This window comes from Urocitellus parryii, chromosome X (assembly GCF_045843805.1).
Source record: "Urocitellus parryii isolate mUroPar1 chromosome X, mUroPar1.hap1, whole genome shotgun sequence".
NCBI classification, from domain to species: Eukaryota; Metazoa; Chordata; class Mammalia; order Rodentia; family Sciuridae; genus Urocitellus; species Urocitellus parryii.
This window is the reverse complement of record NC_135547.1, coordinates 60,963,061-60,980,899: the sequence shown is the minus strand read 5'-3', so window position 1 is coordinate 60,980,899 and position 17,839 is coordinate 60,963,061. Positions and strand designations below refer to the sequence as shown.

General features: G+C 42.8%; 1 protein-coding gene across 1 annotated transcript in view; it reads left to right on the top strand.

The window, feature by feature from the left end:
* The first annotated feature begins 6,564 nt into the window (after positions 1 to 6,564).
* The window catches only part of LOC144250676 (bone morphogenetic protein 15-like), a 57,830-nt gene continuing 46,555 nt past the window's right edge, over positions 6,565 to 17,839 (top strand). Inside the window, 1 exon segment of the mRNA XM_077793628.1 lies at positions 6,565 to 7,015. Coding sequence (XP_077649754.1) covers positions 6,565 to 7,015 — 451 coding nt within the window.

Here is a 17,839-nt window from a genome sequence, read left to right as displayed (position 1 = left end):
GGGTAAGAGATGGAAAAAAATCTAAAATGTGACCCTCATGAAGCTATTATGTGGCAGCCCTCTAAGGCCTATGTAGAGTTCTCAGGGGAGTTTGTCTTGGTGGAAGCATAGGTACTTTCACCAAAATGTTTTGTCTGACACAGGACCCCCAGAAAGAGCCGAAATGATCAGGACTGGAGGTGTAGCTCAATGGTGGGATGCATGTTTAGTATGTATGAGGCCCTGGGTTTGATTCCCAGCATCAAAAATAAAGTAACTTTAGTCACTCTCCTTAGTTATTCCATTCTATTCTGTTATAGACTCCATAATTTTAGAGGAGTATGGACAATCTAGAGTGAATCTAGAGAAGAAGAAATCAAGAGGGGAGGCTGAATCCCAGATCCCCTTAGAAACAGCTGAATAACTGGAGCTCTTAAGCCTAGAAAACTGAGATAACAGGACGTCATCTTTCTTTTTGGTTCTCCCAAGGATTGTCGTAGAAGAGAGAAAGTATCTTTGTTCTGTGTGGTTCCAAAAGGACTCATGAATGACAGGCAGAGAGCAAATGGCTTCAGTTCAACTGTTAGACAAAAGACCACTGACTCCAATTAAAATCAAATTAAAGGAAGCTTATTATTTTGACCGGCCGGGCTGCCTCTCCCTCCCAAAACTGCGGGAACAAGACAGCAACCCCAGCTTTCCTGCAGCCCAGCTTTATAGCCCAGAATGTTACACAAAGGGGGGTTACAGATAACAGAACTCTGACAAGCATCACACTAATGGTAGTTTACATTTTTTTGCTGGCCCCAACATCAGAATTTATGAGGATCATTAGAGCCTCAGAGAGGGTTGTTGTCTGGCCAGGGAAGGCCAATATTTATGAGGTGTCACTAAAGTTTCAGAGAGGGCTGCTATCTGGTCAGAGAGCCAGGCATGGGTGAGTTCAAGGCACGGGCAGGCATTCCAAGCAGGTTCAGAATTTGCAGTAATTTATAGTAAAGCCAAAATTATCTTTTCATGGCTTTGTGGCGAGATGGCTCCCAATTTTAAGAAAAGATCAGGTTGGGTCTATCACAACCTAAGGAGGTCACCCAAAGCCAAGACTTTCCAACAATGAAATGGACATGCTTAGAAGGGAGCAAGTTCCCCTATGACCACTGGAGAATATACTTGGAACCACTATATCACAGGTTCCTGAAATGGTCTTAAACTAGGTAACCCCAGAAAAGCTCTCCTCCCTCTGAGATTCTCCACCAAGAATAGCATTAGTGTGAGTTAGATGTGTCCTTTGGCATTTGGGGGGTGAAGGGCAGGCACTGAGAACAGCCCTTTCATGAAATTTCTGTGGTTCTTTAGTAACTTTTCAGATATGGGTCAGCATCTTTTCCCCTGTGGTACTGAAAGCCAAACTATAAAAACCATGATGTTCTCTCCAGTCAATCACTCCAGAACTACCAATCTCAAGTTTGAGTGTCTCTTTTCTATTTAAAAAATTCCTGGGTATGGGGTTGGAAATAGGAATAAGAGATTCATTTTAATATTTTTAAAATATTTTTTTAGTTGTCAATGTACCTTTTTACTTTATTTATTGATAGGCGTGCTGAGAATTGAACCCAGTGCCTCACACATGCTAGGCAAGTGCTCTGCAGGTGAGCCACAACCCCAGCCCTCATTTTAATTATTTTAAGGGACAATGCTCGAGTGTCTTCCAGCTGGAGCTGAATTATTTTCTTTGTCCTAGGTTTTGGAGAGGGAAAACCAAGTTCGACCTTTTTTTCACTTCTGGGAGAAAAAATGAGGATCTCAACAGGGTGCCAGGTGTATTATGCATAACAGGTCAATGAGGCCTAAAGTGATAGGTACCTAAAGGGGTAGCCAAACATACCACCCACTGTTCTGACATTCTGTGTCTCTCTCTGAATGGATTTCTTTTCCATGCCCCCAGATGCTCTCTACTTTCTAGGAGAAGGCAACAGTTGAGGAACTGAAGCAGTAGACATCTTTTCTGATTCTAGAGGCAAAGGTGATGAGGGGATTCAACTACCAGGCTGGATTAAGCTTCTGAGAAGTACATCCCATGAAGTTCCCTTTGTGAGTGTCCCACCCTGATCTGGGGTTTTGCCTGGTCTGTAACACAGCTAAGAAGGTCTCAAAGGAACTATCACTGCTCACAGAATACTATCTATGCATCCAACAAGAACACAAAATCACTGCCAAATGTACTACTAGCCACGAGACAGTCTCAATCTGATAGTTCAGATCCTCTTATGAAGCCTCTTTGGGAACTTCTAGAAATAAGGTCAGAGTGGGAAAGGGAGCAGGGCTTAAAAACAGCTTAAAGATCATGACCTGCCATTGTCCTGTGCTAAGGGAAGCAAATAGTATTAGAGTTTGCCTAATTTGTTTTCACATCATCTGTGATAATAAAGATGGTGAAGATATGCTCACCATCACTCTGCAAACAGAGACTTGGATGTCGAGTATATAAAATAATACACCAACTTCAGGGACATCAGGGCATATTCGGTAGAGGGAGGTGAAGCTTTTTTCCCCTCCTGGTTACTCCCCCACCCCACCCAATTATATTCCAGGGCAGTAACTAGCTCCCACCTGCTTCGGTGTGCCAGATGGAGACACCTACCAAAAATGGGCCAGGACAATGGCAAATGTGGAGGGTGGGCCCGTCTTCTGTCCTGTCCTCCCCAATTTTCCTCCAACTCTTTTCTCTGCGTCCCCAACCTGGTTTCCACACTTTCTTTTCACCACCCTCAGTCAACCTTAGGACACATTTCTAAGAACTTGAAATGAATATAGGGACCCCATCTACGATTCAGCTACTCTGTCCATCTGTCCAGCTCTCACTCACACACACACATAACATACATCACAGGACAATACTACCTGAGTCCCTGAGGCCTCTGAGAGGACCTATATGATGCAGAACCATTGGTTTCAGAACCTTGCAAAGTTCACCCATCCTCCAAGAAATATCTTTATTCCCATGCAGGGAGTCAAATTAATGGATGACTGTCTACCCTGTAGAGGAGGAACCCTAAGTAACAAAACATGATTAGAAGAGAATTTCCATTTCATCCAGACAGGCTCCCTGAGTTAATGAGGTAGTATATAATACTAACCAAATGAATTAATAATGCCAAGGTCATAGGCCCAATTCCTTTGTGGGTCATGTTTCTTATACTCGTTAGCATGATCTCACTAGAAACGCAATATATGGAAAAATCATAACACCATCCCTTAACACTTAGGATAATCAATATTATACTTTTAACATTTCCTTTCTTTGTCACTTGATTTTCAGGAGACTATACAACTCTCCGTAAATTAGGCAGCAGAATGCCCCACATTTGGGGAAATCATAGGAGCTAGTAGAACCGATGATTCCCCCAACATGATCATTTCCTGGTCCAAAGGTTCTCTCATGACAAATATGAGTACACACACCCCATGCTTTCTCTAACTAATCACATTTTCTCAAATTCCTACTCCCCAGATGTCTCTATCTCAAGTATGATACACTGTGCCAGACCCAAATCACTTTTGGTTTTTTCCCCATACACCAAAATAGATTTGCTGTCATTTTCTACCATGGTTCTTGCATCGTCTGTCTCTGTGTGACCCATATGATATTGAGTCACCAAAATAGTCCTCTCCTCTTGCTGCAGTCCGGCTGCAGCAAAATAACGGGGGGGGGGGGGGGGTGACGAACAACTTGTGTAGATTGATACAGCAGGAGTGGGAGCCGTTTATTGTAGGACAGGAGGGGTATTTATACATTCCACACAGCTTATCTAATTAACATAAACTAGATACAGCAGTCAACCAATAAGGAATCTCCACACTTAATGGCTTGCTGGCGTTACTTCACAAACCACTCCCTCTGGCAAAATGCCAGGCACCATCCTGACTTGTTTACAGACCCTAACATCCTCTCCCCTGAGCCCAGACTCCATCAAGATATACCCACACCTCAGTTCTCACCTAGAAATACATAGAAAACATCATTGGGCTGGGAGGCTCATCTCATGGATATATCCCTGAATGTTTTTACCCCAAGCTCCCTCACACACTGCAGTCCTACCAGAAGAATCAAGAGACTCTCTAAGGGGAAGAAAACAAATGGACTTGGAGCCTGCCATTGATTCACTGAGTCATAGATCTAGGCAGCCTCAATCCCTGACTGCCTACACTGTGGCTCTAAGAGACCAATGAAATAAGGACCTGGAATCACATTGCAAATTGTAACACTGTATGCAAATGAAACAAGTCATCTTCCTCACTCCTGGGAAGTACTTCTGGGGAAAAGAGGACCAGAGCTAACATAATAAAAGTTTGGCTATTAGACTGCTGAACTATCATTTAAGGCCACCCATTTGAAATTGACTTTAGACCCGGGGCTGCTTAGGCCCAGGGAAGATAGATGATATACCCAGGATTTCAGAACTATAGAGTGACAGAGCAAGGATTAGAAGTCAAGTTTTCAATCTGCCAATCCATTTCTATTTCTATTCCCTTCCAGTCCATTCCCACCAGTATGTGCAGACTAAGAAGGCTATTTTCAGGGAGAAAGCTATATTGTTCTGGAGCATAAAGGGAAACAAAACTAAGGTGGAAAAATGGAAATGGGATTTATGAAATATGCCACAGTGTCTTGCCAAGAAAAAAAAATTACAGGCAACTATTGCACTGAAAAAATACTTTATCCTTTTCTATAATTCTAGGGCCAGTTACAGGTAAAAGCTTTTACTTATAGGAGTGAAGTTATTTGGGAAGAATGGGAGAACTGACTTTACCTTCTGGATATCCAAATCCATGTAATAATGAGTCTTCACATAATAGGGGTCAACTCTACATTCAGCAGAAAGCAATCATAAAACACCCTGCCTCTCAACATATGAAGCACTTCCTCAACAGCTTGGCCAAGAAAACCCTCATCTATCCTCAAATAAGCCCCCAGCCAGACCACAAGTTGCTGGCTGCCCCATACTTCATAACACCCCCTGCCATGCTCTTGCATGCTCATAATATAATCCTGGACCACAGCATCAAGCATGCTCTTAGGCTGCCCCTCAGACTGTGTCAGCCCTGGGCAGAATGGGAAAATGACCTTTCCAAGACAGGTCGTCTGTGGAATTTCTGTGGGTAGAGGGAGGAGGAAAACAAAGGGAGGAACTGCCAGACCACAGAGGGCTGCATATCCCACTGTGACCTTGGTGGAAAGAGAGGGGAGATAGTGATTAGAAGAAATTCCTGAAGACTAGGATTCCCCTCTCCTAAGTGGGTTGTTTGAGACTGGTGTGTGTGTGCGCACGCACATGCGTGTTATTTTTTAAAATTGAATTACTCCAAAGAAGGATGAAAGGAGAATGAAAGAGTATGATGGTTGGTGACAGAGGCATTTCAGGCTGGTTAGAAATACACTACAATTATGAAGGAATGGGGATGAAGATCTGGGCTAGTTTGGGGAAGCTAAAGATCCCAGGGGTCCTTGCCAATGCTCCAAAATGTTATCTCAGCATACTTCAGACTGCTCAAGCTAACTGGTACCACCTAGAGCAAACTCCAGGGTTGTCCCAATGCCTGGAGGACCCCTCACACCACAAGTTAGCTAGCAGCTCCGATGGAAGGTTACAACTGGGGACATGGTGTGTGGGTGTGCATGTGTGTGTGGGGGGGTCATAGTCCCCAAATCCCTGCTGAGACAGCAACATAAAAAGCCACATCTTCCTTCTGGAACCTACATCTACAATCTCAATTGTAATGTGAGTGGTTTGGAAGGAGAAGAGCTATTTAAGTATTTAAGAGATTTAAATATTTAACAGAAACCCAAACAACAACAAGAATCGGATCAAGTTCGTGAGGTTCCTTCACTTGACAATCCAGTGCCTCAAGGTGAATGGTCATACAAGTTACTGTTCCCAGTAACAGCCCCAGCTGCTCCCACCCACTACCCTCACTTCTACTCCAGGCGGCTTGCTTTGGGGTTCCTCAGGCACTCAGGAGAGCTACTCTCTCTTGCCCACCGCTACAACTTGGCTTCCAGAAGATCACTGCCTCCCAAAACAAAGAAACCCTGGCGACAGTGGCAGCAGCAGCTCCAGCAGAGCTGCGCTCCAGGGTACAAAAGTTTCCTCCACACTTCTCAACGTGCAGGAAATCTTGCAGGCACAGGGACAGGACTCTGGAGTGAGGGAAAGGCGGAGCCCAAGAGACAGCAGCAACTCCCCAAGAGCTGAAAGGATCTACGCGCGCATCAGGCTGGGAAGTGAAGCTGACACCAGACGCCTAGCCCTGCAACCTGCCCTGGTGGGGCGGCCGGCGAGCGAACCAAGAGAGCTGCCAGGCTGCACTGCGGTGCCTGCAGCGCCTCAGCGCCTCACTGTCCCGCAGGGGCCTCCAAGGAGAAACACCCAACAGACTCCACTTCCTCCAGCCCAAATCAGGGAAGCAGCCTCCCCATGTGGGGGAGCAAAAGCTGCTCCAGCGCCCTCCGGAGGGAGTGTGTGTGCAAGCCTCTAGCTCCGGGCCAGCAGTGCTCTCCTCCCTTGCTCTGGCCACCTTTAGGAGATGTCTGCACCTGGGCTGCTGGCCCAACTCTGTGCTGCTCACGCCTTTCAGATGGGCTTTCACCCCCAGTCGGAGCCAAGTTTCACAGTAGATCTGAGGGTCCCATCCCTCGGCAGCCTGCGCATCCATTTGCCCATTCAAAGTTGGGCGCCACACGTGCAGAGCCGCAGTTCTTACCTTAGACACTGTGAGCGGCTCGCAGTGTTCCAGACCCCCTTAAGGGTGAAGTCCCAGGGCGCGCCCCCTTGCAGCTGCACAGGGACATACCGGAAGGACCTAAGCTGGTTCTCCATCCTCAGCTCGCCTCAAGCGCCTCAAGCGCTGCCGGGCTCCTTTTCCGCTGGAGGTTACTTTGCCTCCGCCCCCACCATCGCCCTCCAGCGCTATGCCACCCTGCACCGCCCTATTCCGCCTACTCTCCCGGCTGGAGAAGCTCGCTCTCTGCCGGAGAGCAAGGAGGAAATGATAGGGAGAGAGCTGAGGGGGAGAGAGCGGGAGGGGGGTGGAAGGAGAAGGGGGAAAAAAAGAAAGAAAAAAAAAGGAGAGGCAGAGGGATAACGCGTCAAGCAAAAGAAAACAGGGAAATAGAGCGGGGCAGTCACCTGGACCTCGCCTATAGGATCTCTGGGGAGTGGGGGCGAGGCGAGGCCTCACATCAATCGTTACATTGTTTTATTCAAGCAGCCCCCTCTTTGGTCCTCCTCTTTACTGCCGGTTCCCGCCCCTCCAGCCAGCCTAGGCGAGGGGAGCTGAAAGTCTTTAGTGCGGATGGCCCGCACTAAAGTCTTTAGTGGGCTGAAATGCGGGCTTCCTGATTTGCTCGGTCCTGTTTCTCAGACTGCCTTTTTCTTCTGAAGGTCTGGAGGACTAGGTCCTGGGAGGGTTACAAGGCTGCTAATTTGAGGACCTTGCCTAGAGCGGTGGAAAGGAAAGTAAGCAGGCCAGGGAACACAGTGGGGCTGTGTGTGTAGGCTGCACTATGTGTACTCGCTAGGTGTGTGGGGGCATTAGGAAACATTGCCCGGGAGCATAGTCTAAATAAAGGAGCACTTTGAGGATGTTCCCTGCCTGGGCTCAGCCGCACCCTGGCTCAGCGCTGGCGTCTGTGGGTAGCACTGTGCTTGTGTATGTCCCAGTCTCTGGAGGTCCTGGCTCAGCCTTGCACTCGCCCCACAGAATGACCAAGCCAGGAATCGGCAAACTTTATGACTAGCAGCATTGTCTCTAAACAAACCTACAGGAAAGAGCATCCATTGATATGCTGGCCAATTAATAATGTTGTGCCTTTGCTAAGAATTAGCCTCTAGATAGGGTCCCAAATGTATCTGATCATCTGTTTGTGCAAGAGCCTGTTGTTTCTCAGCTGGGCTTTAGATCAGACCAAACAAAACAGTCACAATAACAGCCTCCAGAAGAGAATTTCTTACTGAATCTGATGTTAATTTCTCAACCTTGACCTCTACAGCCACATGTGGGTGGTGAGTTTTTAAAGGACCTCACCCTAGCAGGAAAAGTGTTGTCAAGTCAGTTGTGACTCAATGGGACAGGACGTTCTCACTCTCTCCTGCTTGTTTAGTGTCTTTCTGGGTTCTTGTGCTACTTCTTCCTTGTGGCCAGCAAATACACAGCGGCCCCTTCCTTCCACAACCTGCTTTCTGGGATCAATCTTTCCACTGCCTACTTCCATTTCTTCACCTGTCATTGCCTCTTAGACTTACTGCCATCTGCCCTGTGTCCCAGCAGACCAGGGGAACTTCTCTCACAGGCTCCCCACCAGTCCTTTCTTCTCAGTCCCCAGGACTGTCTGCATTATATGATGCTGACCTGACTTTTCTTTAATAAAATGGCAGTTTGGGTAGCGCACTTTTTAAATAGTCCTTAGACATGATTCACATGGGAAACCATCCTCTATCTTGGAGACTTTTAGACCTGAGAAGACAGTCTTGATCAAGTTTATTCTTTTGCATTCTTTCCACTAAAATGCAGGGTTTTGAGAAAATGGCATCTCAGCATGTTGTCATTTTGGTTTTGGCAGTGCTGGGAGTGGAGAGCCTCACGCATGCTAGGCAAGTGTGCTCTACCACCAAGTGACACTCCCAGGTTCCCGTTTTATATTTTAATTTTGATTCTTTTGGTGCTGGGAATTTAAACAGCTTGTTGATTCTTAATTTTAGGCTAATTGTATGCTCACCTGTGACACAGCATTTTCTCTGACCTAGCTTAAAACCAAACTTTTATTTTTCTTTCTTGGATAAGATCTCTATGATGCCATTCAGTAGAACTCAGCATGTTTCAGCCCTAACATATTGAAATCTGTAAAGTTCAGTTTACAGGATATGTAATCATCACTCAAGAACTACTAGAATTATGTGTCTAGACTAGAGGAAAGAGATTAAGAAGAAGGAGACACACATGTGAGTCCTGGCCTTGTCACTACCTAGTTGGGTGACCTTGGGCAAATCACTGAACTAATTTCTTAGTCTCATTTTCTGCATCTGTAAATTTTAGCTAATAAGCCCTGACTTGCCTACTCCCAGCCTGTTGAGAGACTAAGATGAAACAATACATATGAAAATACTTTGGTAAAGAAAAAAAAATCCTCACACCCTTATTATGAAAGGAGGTCCTGCCTTTCCCTCTGCCCCATTTTGCAGTGCTAGGGGTAGAACCCAGGGCCTCAAGCATCTAGGTAAGTGTTCTACCACTGTACTATAATCCCATTTCCCTGAGCTATCCTTTAACCACCCATTTTCATTCCAGGACTAACTTTATAGTGCTGTCTTATGTTCTTCAGCTTCTTTTCTTTATTATAGCAGAAGAACATAAATTGCCTAGCTCCTTGTGCAAACAGCACAAAGTAGTAGATATTTTGTACACAGAATTGGTGAGATCATCTTGCTTCTTTACTGACAAAAATAATTGATGCTAGCAAGCACCTCATCCTTCCTTGGAAGTACAGTTAGAAGAAACATGATGGAGCAGAAGAAAGATTGCTGAGTAAAACTTGGGTATCTGGGTTCTAAACTTGTTCTGCCATTAAGTAGTGTTTGGTACCAAGCAGGTCATGCCTCCCCTCTGTAAACTGAAGGGTTTGAGCTATTTGATTTCTTTTTTCCTCTCTCTCTCTCTCTCTCTCTCTCTCTCTCTCTCTCTCTCTCTCGTCTTTCCCCAGGGGAAATTCACACTAAGACACAATCCCCAGCTCTATTATTATTATTATTATTACTATTTTGTATTTTGAGATGGTCTCACAAAGTTGCTGAGGTTAGCCTCAAACTTGCAATCTTCCTACCTCAGCCTCCCCAGTCTCTGAAAATACAGGTGTAAACCTCTGTGCCCAGTGAGATATAAATTTCTTAAGCTCCTCTATAGTTTTCAAATTCTTGACTACTTCCTGTCAAGTGCATGAATATACTATATATGCAAACAAAGGTTTGATAGTGGAAATGAACTCAGTGAGAATAAAATAATAGAGGATCACCAGTTGGCTGGTGTGTTTCTCCTACGCGTGCCTGTACATTAGAGCCATTAGACAGATGATGAATTAACTCTAAAGTATGTTAAATTGCCTGTGGATAGTTCAGTACGCAGGTAGAAATAGGAAACTGCATATCAGCAGAGGGGTAGTGATTGATAACACACAATGATTAAAGCAATTGGAGTAGATAATCTCACCAAGGAGCCAGGCCTATAATCTTAGCCACTCTAGAGGCTGAAGCATGAGGATTGCAAGTTCAAGTCCAGCCTGAGAAATTTAGTGAGTCTCTAGGCAATTGAACAAGACTCTGTCTCAAAATAAAAAATAAAAAGGGCTGGTGATGTAGTTCAGTGGTAAAGTGTCCTTGTGTTCAAATCCCCAGTACCAAAATAAATAAATAGAATAATCTCATCCGGGGAAATCAGAATGAGAAAAAGTGGGGGATTTAGGTGGACTCTGGATTGTTCTACCATTTAAAAATCAGGAAGGATAACAAAGAATCTATAAAGGAATCACCGGAAGAGGTAGGTAAAATGCCCATCAGCAGAAACAAGGAAAAAAAATGTAAAACTGGGCTGGGTACTTAATTTTAAAAGTCCTCTCAAGAGTCTTTTCTTCATTAAAAATTCACTCACCAGTTTGCCTTTTTGGAGGGAAGAGGACTGAAATAGCAGTCCTGTGAACTATTTAAAAACTTCCCTTTTAAATTCAAATTTGAATATAATTTTCCTCATAGAGGGGCCTCTAGCTCCTTTGAACCAAGGACCCTTTTGATATTCTAAAGAAAGTTACCAACTCTCTTGCCCAAAGGCTACAGCTAAGTACATAGAGGCCCTGGGGCTACAAAGCTCAATGGCAGAACATTCACTTGCCCAGCAGGCATGAGGTGCTGGTTCCATCCCTGACACAATAAAAAAGGGGTCCTCCCCACCAAAAGATAAACACCACCAACAAAAATACTACATAATGTTCTGGCCTGGGACTTAGAGAATCTAGCTGAAAATCTTTACTTTAGTAAAAGACAAGGTGTGTGTGTGTGTGTGTGTGTGTGTGTGTGTGTGGTGAAAAATACCATGATATATACCCTCATAACACTTATTAAGTATACAGTATGGAATATAAACTATATGCACATTGGCATGCAGAGTGGGCTCTAGAGCTTTTCATCTTGCCTGATGGAAACTCTCTACTCATTGCACAGCACCTCTCTGTGTCCACCTCCCTGAGCTACTGGAACCAGCACTGTAGATTCTGCTTCTGTGATTTTGATTATTTTAGATACCTTGTGAAAGTGAGATCATGTGCTCTTTCTGCACCTGGTTTATTTCACTTAACATCCTCCAGGTTCATCCATGTTGTTGCATATGACAAGAATTTCTTTTCTAAATCTCTGTGCATGTGTGACCTTTTCTTTATCTAATTGTCTTTCAATAAGCAATTAGGGGTTTTCCAGCTTTCCTGGTGTGTAATCAACAAATAAAAAATGTACATTTACATATATACATTATGATGTTACATATTTGTGCACATTGTGAAATGATTACCACAATCAAGCTAATTAAAATCCCTCACCTCACATGGTTATGTGTGTGTGTGTGTGTGTATGTGTGTGTGTGTGTGTGGTGAGAACACATAAGATCTATTTTCTTAGCCAATTTCAAGTACATAATGTGGCATTATTGACCATAGTCACCATGCTGTACATTATATCCTCAGAACTTACTTATAACTGATAGTATGTACACTTTAAGGCAGGTATGGTGGTACATGTGGGTAATTCTAGTGACCTGGGAGGCTGAGGCAGGTGGATCACAACTTAATGAGACTCAACTGTTACTCAAGGGGAAAAAAAAGGTAGGGATATAGCTTCAGCGATAGAATGTCCCTGGGTTTAATCCCCAGTGCTGAAAAATATTTGTATCCTTTTACCCATTCCCCTGTGGTTCTTCCTTGGCAATTTGAATGTTGGTGCATGCAGACTATTCCTAGGCTAGTTGGCTCTTCAGGCAAAAGAGAACTCAGATCATTCTTTTGAAGGTGGGCTTAAAATAATTATATATATTTAAGGTGCTGGGATTGTAGCTCAATGGTAGAGCACTTGTCTAGCATGTGTGAGGCACTGGGTTTGATTCTCAGCACTGCATATAAATAAATAATTAATTAAAATACATCAACAACTAAAACTATTTTAAAGATAATCACATTTAAGAAGCACAATTAATTATAAATGCTATCTTATAATTAATGATTATTAATATTGACATTACCCTGAAAGGTAAGCTGGAAGTAGTATTAAACTTAAGCCAGGCATGGTAGCACGTGCTTTTCAACCCAATGACTCAGGAGCCTAAGGTAGGAGGATTACAAGTTCAAGGCCAGCCAGAGAAAATTAATGAGACCTGTCTCAAAATAAAAAAATAAGAAGGACTTGGCATATAACTCAGTGATAAAGCATACCTCGGTTCATCTCCCTATACTACAGTGATGCAGTTCAACAATATATAAATAGTTATCATAAAAAACATATTGCTAGCCCAGGAGAAGGTCAAAATTCCAAAGTTCAAAGTGAATGTCTTTCACTTTCATACCATTGTAAGTTGGGGACTCTCTATATTCTACTTGGGTAAGACAGAAAATAAGCATTGAACATTGTGACTAGGTAAATTACATAGTGTATTGGAATAAAAGTAATAGGTGCTATGGGAAAAAATAGAGCTGGGCGCATAATGCATAAGTGGTTTTTGCTGTTAGTTTACAATCTCAAGCAGTTTTCCAGGAGAGACCTAATTGAGAAGGTGGCATTTGAGTAATTATTTGAAGAAGGTACAAAGGCCCCCAGGCTAAGGATCAGCAAGGAAGACATTAGGGCAGGAACACGTGAGAAAGGAGAAGAGTGGTTGGGCAATGAGAACAGAGACATAATAAGTTTGGCTGGGTTTTGTAGATTAAGGATGTCTCCAAGTCTTTGTATAAGGACTTGAAGTCCTAAATTAGATGGGACCATGTTGCCTTGCAATCAGAGGAGTGACATGACTTTGAAAGGTTCATTCTTGAAGATAAACTGAGCCTAGATTTCAGGGCTCACAGGTGGAAAGCAGGAACACAACAGTGGACCATTCCAGTAATATATCCAGACCTCTCTGTTAGTGAAACAGATCTCATTAGAAATAATATCAAAACATGTTATTATGTTTTTTATTGATTTTGGTGCTGGGAACGAACACCAGGGCTTTAGACATACTAAGAAGTGCCCAACCACTGAGCTACACCCCTAACCCCCGAAGTGTTAGTTTTTAGTCTCCTCAATTGGATCTATCAGACTATTCTACTTGGACTTCTGGGGCTCCTGTTTCTTCCCTTCTCCATTTATTTCACCCTGCCCAACAATTATCTTGACTTTTCTGGATAAAATTTTTCACAGGGAAGAGATCTGGGGCAATGATAGTTGTTAGTGGAGAAGGAAATAAGAATCTAACATTGCAGATTACATGAGAATAACAGCAAGCTCCTCCTTCCCAAATACCTATGTATCTCAGAGTGTGTTGCAGGTGGTGGAGGTGCAGTAAAGTAGGATGGTCTCCTTGCAACCGTCCTTATCTAATTCCTCCGGAATTTTGCCTGGGTGAAGGGACGATTTATGGTTAAGGACAGTTTCTTTTTAGTTATACATGACAGTAGAATCTATTTTGATATATTTATACAAGAATGGAATATATCTTATTCTAATTAGGACTCTATTCTTGTGGATATACATGAGAGTGGGATTCACTGTGGTGTATACATATGTGTACATAGGAAAATTATGTCAGATTCATCCCACCATGTTTCCTTTCCCAACCTGCCCTCCCTTCCTTTCATTCCCTTTTGTCTAATCTGCTGAACTTCTGTTGTTCCCCTCCCTGCCTTTTATTGCAGGTAGCTTCCATATATCAGGAATGGAAACACATTTGACCCAGCTATCCTGGTCCTCAGTATATTTACTATGGATGTAAAATGAGCATACTACAGTGACTTACCCACATCAATGTTTATAGTAGCTCAGTTCACAATTGCCAAGCTATGGACCCAGCCTCGGTGCCCTTAAACAGACGAATGGATAAAGAAAGTGAGGATAGTTTCTTTTGCATTAAAGCTAGTATAACCTTAGTTTGAAAAAAAATACTGTAGCTTGAATACTATTCTGGTGAAATAAGTTCTTACAAATGTATACTGCTGAAGAAATATGGACTGTATGTTTCTCCTTGGGTAACTTTATGGAAATGATTTCTATTGCAGAAATATATCATTTAGATCATCCTATGCTTTTACCTGCTCAGAAAATACCCATTGTCTGTGGACTCTTAGGTTTCATGTCTTTCTAATTGGTTTGAAACTGTAAGTTCAGAATCTCAACATGCTCTTCATCCTTCTTGAGCTGAGAAATCTAGACACTGTGTGTGTGTGTGTGTGTGTGTGTGTGTGTGTGTGTGTGTAAGAGGCTGCCGTGTGTGATAGTTGGTGCTCTCAGAGAAGGCTTATTGGAACAGGTGTTTGTTTGTGTTCTAAGTTCACACTACTGTCAGCTCAATTGGAAATCCTTGATTTGCCCTTGGGGATACCAATCCCTTGCTACAAGTTCAGCTGAGCTGTGATGAATATTTGCCACCACTCTCATGCAGTTTCTGCTAGTGACGGACTCCTTCCTCATCAAGGATGTGAAAATTAGATAAACTTCTCAAATCCAATATCAGGGTTGGAAGATACCCTCTTAGTGACTTCCTGTGAGCTTTATGTTCACCAATCTGTTCTGCTTCTCAAATGCTGTTTCTGGTCAGCCATTACTCCTTGGTAATTCATAAAAACTTTTTAGGTACATATTACGCTTTTACCTTGACTCCTCCAGAGGTAGGAAAAAAGTCACACACACACACACACTCACTAGCCCTTTTCCTTTCAAAATGTTTCTGACATGTTGCCCTACTATACTGGCAGAGAAGAACCACAAATTTATTAAACATTTGAACAAAATTCAACCATCATAGCAGTTTTCATTGAAGCTCTAGAGAAGTACAATGCTGATGGTCAAAAAATTATTTGTGGTGTTAGGGACACATACACACATAACACGTACACATACCATGCACATATCCAACAAGATGTAGGAAGTAAAAATGGGCACAGTGACATACAACTATAGTCCCAATTACTCCAAAGGTTAAGGCATTGAATCCCTTGAGTCCAGGAGTTGAGGCCATCCTTAGAAATATAGTGAGACCCCATTTCAAAATACATGAATGAATGAATGAATGAATGAATAAATAAATAAATAAATAAATAAATAAATAAATAAATAAAATGGGAGTTGAGATATGAGTGATGCCTGATAAATGGATAGGCAGACTAATGGAAAAAGAATGGGGAGCTTGAGGGTTTGTTTTGCATACCTTGCCCTTTATTTGCCAGATATATGATAGATAGATAAATATAAAAATATTTTTCTGTTACATTTTGATAGTTTATTTTTATGCTACACTAAGTAGAGATGAATGTACTTATGAAATATTGGCTAAAGAGGAAGCCATTTGATCTTGCTTAAATCCAGAAAGTCCTAGCCCAATGAGAAAAGAATGCCAAGCTGTATTTGTTCAGGAGTATGATGGGCTTCAGAAAAAGATGACTTTCTCCAAATGTTTTCTTTGGGAGGAGGTGGTCACATACCTAGATGTGCATATATATACCCCTCTGTCCATACAGATCAGTGGACAAACATGCACATAAGGTTTGTGTTCAAACTTGAGGATGTCTGGCTCCTTTTCTGGGGTCTGGCAGCTCACTTTGCTAAAGAAAGAGGTTTCCAAATCCAAGAACAACTATCACAAATCTCCTTGGGATATTTCCTTGATGTTCTAATATATAGGGCAATTTTAGTGTCTTATTTTTCCCCATTGATTTACAGTAAATCAGAAACCTGCATATCATATTTAACTCTTCCTTTTCTCTCCTTATATCACGAACAAATTTGCATAATAATCAAGTTCTGTCATTTCTAGTCCTTACTTGGTTCTCAAATCTATTAATTTCTTTGCATGTCTACTGCCACCCCATCATCCTTTCACATCTAGACCATTTGAACATCTTCCTAAACAGGTTACCTGATGCATGCAGTTCTGCCCAGATGCTTCTGATCCATTTTTCACTTTGCAGCAACAACACTCTTTCTAAAGTGCAAACACTATGTCACTTCCTTGTGCAAAATTTTGCAATGGCTCCTCATTGCTTACTAAATACAATCAAAGACTCTTTCTATATGGCCAGCACTCATCCCTCATGCCACCACTAACCCTGTCCAAACTCCCCCTCTTGACACACACTTGCCTCTCTAGAAATGCCAAATTATGAGCAATTCCCCAAGAACAACCTATTTTCTTGTACCTTGTGCTATGCAAGTGTTCTACCACTGAACTATACCCCCAGCCCTGTACCTCTATGCCTTTAATTTTTTTTTCTGTCTGGAATATTCTTCACTTTAACGTTATCCATCTGGTAAATTTCTACTCCTTTTTCAAGTCTGCACAAAGTTCACAGTTACAGAAGAAACCTTCTTTGTTGCCCTTAGACAGCCTTGGGCCATCCTTTTTTGATGCTCTCACTGCCTCCTTTATATGTCTCCATTGTGGCCCTGATCATATTTTATTGTAATTATCTCCCCATGTGCATGTGTGCATGTGTGCACATGCTCACATACATGGCTGGATGTTCCATGAAGATGGAAGCCATGTCTGATTCTTCAATATGTTCCCCAATGTCCAGCACAAGGAGACTGTTATGGTTTAGACGTGAGGTATCCCCCAAAAGCTCACATGTGAGACAATGCAAGAAGGTTCAGAGGAAGATTGATTGGGTTGTGAGAGTCTTAACCCAATCAGTGAACTAATCCCCTGATAGGGATTAACTGAGTGGTAACTGGAGTGGTAGGGTGTTGTTGGAATGCAGGGGGGGGCAGGGGTTGACATGTGGCTTTGGGGTTTATATTTGTATCTGGAAAGTGGAGTCTCTCTGCTTCCTGGTCATCATGAGCTGCTTTCTTCTGCTACACTCTTCCTCCATGATGTTCAGCCTCACCTTGAGCCCTGAGGAATGGAGTCTGCTATCTATGCATTGAGACCTCTGAAATTTTGAGCCCCAAAATAAACTTTTCCTCCTCTACAATTGTTCTGGTTGGGTTTTTTTAGGCACAGCAGTGAAACAGCTGACTAAAATAGAGACCTTAACATAGTTGCTACTCATTGAACACATGACCAGGGCTTAGAAAACCCAAAGCATTTTTAGTTAATTGAGAAGAAACTTCGTGGATGGTGTGTAATACATCTCTTAATCATGGATTGGAAGATGAGAATTTCCCCACCTATTATGGCCAACACCTCAAAGAGACTCCTCTAGTGACTCAAAACCCAAGAAAAGGACGCTGAGACTGACCAAACTCCAGACATAGAAGACTTTCCACTTCCATGCTGTTTACTGACACATGCTACTTGAGAACTAATAACAAAATGAAAACATGTAAAACATGGGCTGGTTTGTATAGAAGGACTATAGGGAATACTTATTGTAATCTCTGTATTTGTGTGTGTGTGTGTGTGTGTGTGTGTGTGTGTGTGTGTGTGTTACTGGACATTGAACCAGGGGCATTCTACCACTGAGCTACATCCTCAGCATGTTTTATTTGGAGACAGGGTCTTGCTAATTTGCCGAAGCTGGCCTCAAAATTTTGATCCTTCTGTTTTAGCCTCCCAAATTGCTGGGATTATAGGCATGTGC